Here is a 7020-nt window from a genome sequence, read left to right on the forward strand (position 1 = left end):
GGGGGGGGGCGGGGGCTAGCGTGTGAGAGGAGGGAGGATCGAGGGGAGGCCAGGCCTAGCTGAGACTTTCAAATAGGGTTTCCCAGAGAGGTGGAGGGTTGTGAAGAGGGCAAGGAAAGACCAAGGAGTGGGGCTGTGAGGAAGGTCCTCAGTGGAGAGAGACCTAAGGGAAGGGATCCCCTAACTGGAGGAGTCCAAAGGGAGGAAGGTCCTGAGGGGAGGAGGGACCTGAGGGGAGGAGAGTCCTGAGGGAGGAGGGTCCTGAGGGAAGGAGGGTCCTGAAGGGAGGAGCGTCCTGAGGGAAGGAGGGACCTGAGGGAGGAGCGTCCTGAGGGAGGTGGATCCTGAAGGAGGTGGATCCTGAGGGGAGGAGGGACGTGAGGGGAGGAGGGCCCTGAGGGCGGTTGATCCTGAGGCGGGAGGGTCCTGAAGGGAAGAGGATCCTGAGGGAAGGAAGGTTCTGAGGGAGGAGGGTCCTGAAGGGAGGTTAATCCTGAGGGGTGGAGGGTCCTGAGGGGGGCGTGTCCTGAGGGGAGGAGAGCCCAGAAGGAAGGGAAGAATTTGTGATAGGAGGAGCGGAGTCCTTGGGGAGAATCTTAAAGAGTAGAAGTCCTGAGGGAGAGCCTTGAGGCCAGGAGGGTCTCTCGAATAGGGTCCTAGGTCGGGGATATGCCATGGAACAGTGCAATGTGGGAAATCTGAGTACTGAGAGAGCAGAGCTAGGACGGACGGGGTTGTAATCCAAAAATAGGCTCCTAAAACCATGAATTTCAGAGACTTTACTACAGAAACCAGTGCTTTTAACGCTGAGGCACCTCTTCAGCCCTGTTTGTTTTTTTAAACAAGGTCTCATTGTGTAATCATGGCTGGCCTAGAACTCACTGTGTAGACCAGGATAACCTCTCAAGTTTACAGAGATATGCCTGCCTCTGTCTCCAGAATGCTGGGGGTTAAAGGTATGCACCACATGCCTGGCTCCCCTCTTGCCCTTGAAAAATTCTTACAGAGAAAATTTAGTCAATGAGTCTGAAGTTCCCACAGCTCCCTTCTCACCCAGCATCACCCTTACACTTCTTTTCATTCGTCCCTTTAGTCCCTTCAGTAGAAGACACTTCCCCCAAAGTTCCCTTTTCTTTCTTTCTTCCTAAAGCGATTTACTTATTTATTTTATGTATGTGAGTGTTCTCTATGCATGTATGAAAAGGGCATCAGATCCCACTCTAGATGGCTGTGAACCACCGTGTGGTTGCTGGGAATTGAACTCAGGACCTCTAGAAGAGAAGCCAGTGCACTTAACTGAGGAGCCATCTTTCCAGCCACCCCCCGCCCAGAGTTCCCTTTTCATTTTGTGCATTTTCAAACTGTCTCCCCTAGTACCTTCCAAATCTAAACAAATTGGGGTTGCTGTCATCTTGAAAAGAAACTCTGGACTCCTTGCCTCTCTCTAGCTACTGCTCTGTCTACCAAGCTCTCGTAGCTCCCCCTACCCCTGTGAAGTTCATTTCGGTAGTCAACTTGATTGGATTAAGAAACTCCTAGAAAAAAAGAAAGAAAGAAAGAAAGAAAGAAAGAAAGAAAGAAAGAAAGAAAGAAAGAAAGAAAGAAAAAAGAAACTCCTAGAGCATCCTAGAGGACACAGCGTTTCATATCTGTAATCCTAACATTTGAGAACTGGGGGCAGGGTGTCAGGAGTTCAAAGTCATTCTCAGCTGCATAGCAAATTTGACATCAGCTCAGACTACATGAGTGACCGTCTCCATACGAAAACAAAACAGTCGGACAAAAGACAGCGTAACTTTTAGTTGTTCTGTGAGGACTTTCAAAAGGGGGTTAACTGAGGGTATAAACACTGATTTGACTGTGGGTTGCACTATCCCATGGGCTGGGGTCTCAAGATGGGATAAAAAGAAAAGTTAGTTGAGCACCAGCATTTATCTCTCTGCAAATACAAGTGACTAGTTAGGTATTCAGGTTCTCATCCTTGCTGTGATGGACAATAACCTCTTAAACCGCAAGCTAAAACAAACCCCTTTTCCCTAAGTTGATCTTGCCACAAGCAATGAGAAAAGCCATAACATCTCAAAACTTCTTGATCATGATCATCTGTTCTTTGCATTGTCTTTTAAAAAGTGTTTTTCCGCCAAGTGCTAGTGGTACACACCTTTAATCCCAGCACTCGGGGAGCAGAGACAGGCAGACCTCTGAGAGTTCAAGGCCAATCTGGTCTACGGAGCAAGTTTCAGGATAACCAGGGATAGACATAGAAACTCTGTCTTGGGGGGGAAAAAAGGTTATCTTTACACTTACATGTCTACCGCGCACACACTCATACCACAGCATGTGTGTGGAAGTCAGAGGACAATTTGTGGAAATCAGTTCCTCTCCTATCACAGTGTGCGGCCTAGGAATTGAACTCATCAGGCTCGACAGCAAGCATCCTTACCCACTGAGCCACTCCACTAGCCCTGTTCTTTCCATCTTCATTTTCTTGTTTTTCTTTACCTCTCTCTGGTCAGCCTTTCTCAATACGGCTGCAGAGATTAAAGGTGTGTGTCATTAATACCTGGCTATTTATCACCTCTTACATCCAACAGCTGGGACTTACTTTTCTTACTGAACTTGAATGGATTTCTTTCTGCCCACTTGCAGTTCGTGTTATGTTTTCCCACCAGAATGAATAAAAACTTATTTGTAATTTATCTCCCAGCCTCGATTGCGCTGCCCCCAACCCCCTCCCAGCAACTGAAATGATCTTCCTGGACACAAATATGGCTACTTCCTGATAGATGTCACACAAGTTTTCTGCTCATTGTGTTTAGGAGCAAGTCCTTAACAGTCACAGTCAGTTGTGATCTGACCTGACCTCTCGGGCTGATTGTTCAGGTCTCACTGACCCCTAACATAAACATTCACAAATAGTAACAAGCCTCCCTGAACAACATACCCTACCAGAGGTATAGCATAAACACAAACTTCCACACCGCATACATAATACAGCAACTCACGTTTTAACAGCTATATTAGAATATTTACTCACAAGATACGCTCAAAGTATACATGCTAATGTTCTCACATACTCATGCATGTTCTCCACACATACTGGCAAACATATGTACATGCTCTCCATGTGCTTCAGTTGCATACACCAATATCATGTACTGCACATCATTCATCACTCCATGTGCTTAGGTACCACACATACTCTCTCTCACACATCACTTTCAGCTACTTCTCGCTCCTAGTAACCCTAGGACCAGGTAGGTCTTTGTCCACACTGAGATTTCTCCTTAGAATGTTGCTTTCTGCCTTCATTACCAGCTGTCTGAACTTCTTTATAAAGATCGGAAATAGTCCAAGGCTTTAACAATTTTTTGTATTTATTTTATGTATACGGGTGTCTTGCCTGCATGTATATTTGTGCATTAGGCGAGTGCGTGCGTGGTGCCCAAGAATGCCGAAGAGAGTGTTGGGGACTGGAGTTAACAAATGATTGTAAGCTGCCGTGTGGGTGCCGGGGTTCAAACTCAGGTCCTCTGCAAGGTCACAAGGCTCTTAACTACTGAGCCATTTCTCCAGCCCCAAGGATTTAAACCTAAAAGCCAGATAGGCTTGTATGCACCTGTCATGCTAGCACCGAAGAGGCTGAAGTAGAAAGATAACCACTTTGAGGCCAACCTGGCCTATATATTGAGTTCAAGACCCACCTAGGCTGTATAGTGAAATCCTGTCTCAAAATTACAGGGACCAGGAAGATGGCTCAGTGAATATGAGCACTTAATATCAAGCATGAAGACCCGAATGCATCACCAAAACTCGTGTACAAGCTGGACATGGTGGCATGTGCCTATAAGCAGATTCCTAATGAGACGTGAGGCGGAGCCTGGAGAATCCCCATTAAGCCATGGGCTGGGTAGCGGAGAACATACAGAGCAGTGGCAAAAACAAGAGGAACCCTGACTCAAAAAAACAAGATGAAAGATGAGACCCAACACCTGAAATTGTCTCTGACCTCCACACATGTGCCATGCCATGTGCATGCCCTCACATACAAACCCATACACACATACATATTTAAAAGAATTTAGAAAGGAATAAAATCTGAAGACCTGAGGTAGGAAGCCAGAGCGTAGCTTATTAGATCATGGATCTTCTTAAACGTCCCTCCCCTATGCATGTTATTTTTGTCACCCTGTCTGCTATCTCAGTCATCAATGCTGTAACGTATAAAACTGGAGGTGCGCCTGTGCTTATGACCACGACTAAGGTCGTGAAGCGAGCCCACTACAGCCAGGCTTAATGGTAAGAAATCCAGTGGGTAAGGAGTAGGGAGGAAGACACACGAATGAGCTCTGCCCTGAAGGACTTCAGCCTCTTAGTACAAAGGTCTGAGTTCAAAGAGTCTAGTTGGTTTGGAAAGAACCTCTCTCTCTTTTCTTTTCTTTTCTTTTCTTTTCTTTTCTTTTCTTTTCTTTTCTTTTCTTTTCTTTTAGAGACTGTGTCTTGTGTAACCCAGGCCGGCCTTGACATCGCTAATGTAGCTGGGAATGACTTTTGACTTCTGATCTTCCTGCTATTGGCTTGTGTAATCATACCCAGCTTTATAGGTAGGGAACAAACCCAGGGCTCCATGCATGCCAAGCAAGCACACTACCAACTGCGCTATGCCCCTGACCCCTGGTGAGCCTATTTCCAGGGATTAATCAGGCCTCTGGCATCCGCTGGAGCTATCTTCACTTGTAGTCAGGTGTTGGGGTAGTGCAGTAGGTGGAGCGCCTGAGGGCGGAGGGGCAGGGCTCCTCCTGAAGCCTGAAGCCTGAGCCTGGGAGCTGCAGTGACTGACGTGAGTCAGGATGTAGATAACCAACTTGGCTTGGGAATGCAGGAAGAGAGACTCGGCGAAGGGTTATTATTCCCAAATGCCGTGCAGAGGTGGAGAAGGCAGTTAGGATGTTACTCATAACCTTTGCAGAACGGCACTGTTGGGGGTGGGGGCCCATTGCCAAATTGCAGAGGTCTAAACAGGCAAGAGTAAAGCCCTCCTCTCAGGTAAGAGAGATTTCACGTCCGTCCAATCGTGAACAGGAGAGGAACCAGCAGGGAGGGCAAGATGAAGGTCTGTGACAGAGGGCAGGCCACTGTAGGGGTGGGTAGGCTTGTAAGCACACACGGAAAATCATGGACAGGCAAGAACACAGCCTCTAGGACAGGAAGACCTGTGTAGGGAGGGAGAGGGATACAGTAACTACCAGCATTTCTTCACTTGGGTACACCTTGGTAACCTGTGTCAGCCATGGTGTCTACAGCCATTCCCCGGGCGCTTGCTATGCCCATAAGAGCCCCTGCACTGGTATCTCCAAAGCCGACCACTCTTTGCTCACAGCTTTCCGTTGTTTTCAGCACTTCCTTCCTGTTAATACACTCAGCTTTGTAGCCTCTGTCATCTCTTGGTGTCTGAATGCCACCTCCCTCTGACACCATCCCTATAAGCTGGGCTTAGCATGGTTTATCAGTTCGACTGCATCTCTGTGGATGCTTGAAACTCCCTTGCTTGCCCCCTTCTCTCACCTTGCTCCAGACTAGCTCCGGGCTTCTGTCACATACTAACAAATCCTAACTCTCAGCTTTAGGTCCTGGGTTTCTCTCCTCAGCTTCTGGACATAAACAGCTTCTGGCTGTTTCTAACTGGAGAATAATGGAGAGGAAATTCTTGTGCCAATGGTGAGAATTGGGGAAGGAAAGGGAACACAGGGATGTGTTGGTTGAGGGTTGGTAGCATGTTGGGCTCGGGAGGAAAGAACATTTGGATTCCAGAGCTGGGCAGTTCTCAGTCAACTGTGACGCTTTGGAAATTAGGTTGAGGGGACCATGGTGAGGAAGCTCCTATCTGGTGAGTTGGCCTGGGGCCTCATTTTGCCCTTTCATACAATGGTTCTATGTTCTCATTCTGCCTCCATCTGTTGAAGCCAATGTCCTCTGTTTCTTACTAGGTAAGCCCTCCCTCCATAATTTCCTCAGACCCCACCACACTGCCTCTTCCTCCCTCACCACAGCCCCATCCTTCCATCCCCACTGTCCTTATACCCAGGCCTCTTATAGTTACCCTGGTGTTGGGAATGGCCTGTTGCTGCCTCACCAAGCCCGCTGGTGAACCCGCTGATGCAGAGGCCACCTGCCTGAGTCTTGATCGCAGACTTGAGCTCCTGATTCTCCCTAATGAGCCGAACCAGCTTCTTCAGTTCCTCATTTTCCCGCACCAGCCTCTCTATCTGATGCCGAAGCCCCTCATAACATGTAAGTAGAGACATGCCCCAGGGCAGTAAAAAGGGTGCTGCCCAAAGGAGGGCACTGCACCTGGAGGCTGCCCAGGGCCCCGGGCCTTGCCCGGGCTGGAAAAGGGCACCAGAGTCTGCAAGGCTTGCCCAGTGGGCACTGGGTATTGTGAGGTCAGAGACTGTGCCCTCCTCCTTGCTCTTTGCTCTAACAGGCTCAGCTCTCTCTGCCTCCAGGCCCATGCCTCGCCTTACCTCAGCCTGAAATGTTCTGACAAGATCTGGCCAATTTTGATTTCAAGGCTGTGTCTTCTGCAAGTCTCTTTATCCTACTTCAAGCCAATGGCTGCCCCTAGACTTCCCCTGCTGATGAGGCCTATGTCACATCACTTACCTGTGTCTGTGCAATTAGCCCCTCAATGCTTTCCTCTGCATGTACAGTGAGTGTGGGTGTTGCACCTCCTCAGAGCCTTCAGACTAAGCAAGGGGTGCAACTTGGCACTGGCATTTGTTGATTGGATATTTGTTGATGAATATTCATTATTTAGCCTTCCCTGGGCAGAGTGCCCTTTCCTTTGGACATTGGCATGCCTGGATCTCATCTGTCAGGTCAGCTATCTCCCGAGGAAGTTCTGTCCTGTATACCAGGAAATTAGCCCACAATTTTTTTTTTCTGGGCACAAATGCTCCATCCCTTCCTTGGCTATTGGCCCAGGGTCGCCTTTATCCAAGCACCAGGCTCCCCACAGCT

The 7020-nt window shown here is 48.4% G+C and overlaps 1 protein-coding gene across 1 annotated transcript in view; it reads right to left on the reverse strand.

The window, feature by feature from the left end:
- Positions 1-6305, reverse strand: part of Spatc1 (spermatogenesis and centriole associated 1) — a 20995-nt gene extending 14690 nt beyond the window's left edge. The window contains exon 1 of the mRNA XM_055626516.1: positions 6101-6305. Coding sequence (XP_055482491.1) covers positions 6101-6305 — 205 coding nt within the window. The remainder of the gene's footprint in view (positions 1-6100) is intronic.
- Positions 6306-7020: the final 715 nt, after the last annotated feature.

This window comes from Psammomys obesus, unplaced genomic scaffold (genome assembly GCF_907164565.1).
Source record: "Psammomys obesus unplaced genomic scaffold, mPsaObe1.curated_primary_1811, whole genome shotgun sequence".
In the NCBI taxonomy this organism is placed as follows: Eukaryota; Metazoa; Chordata; class Mammalia; order Rodentia; family Muridae; genus Psammomys; species Psammomys obesus.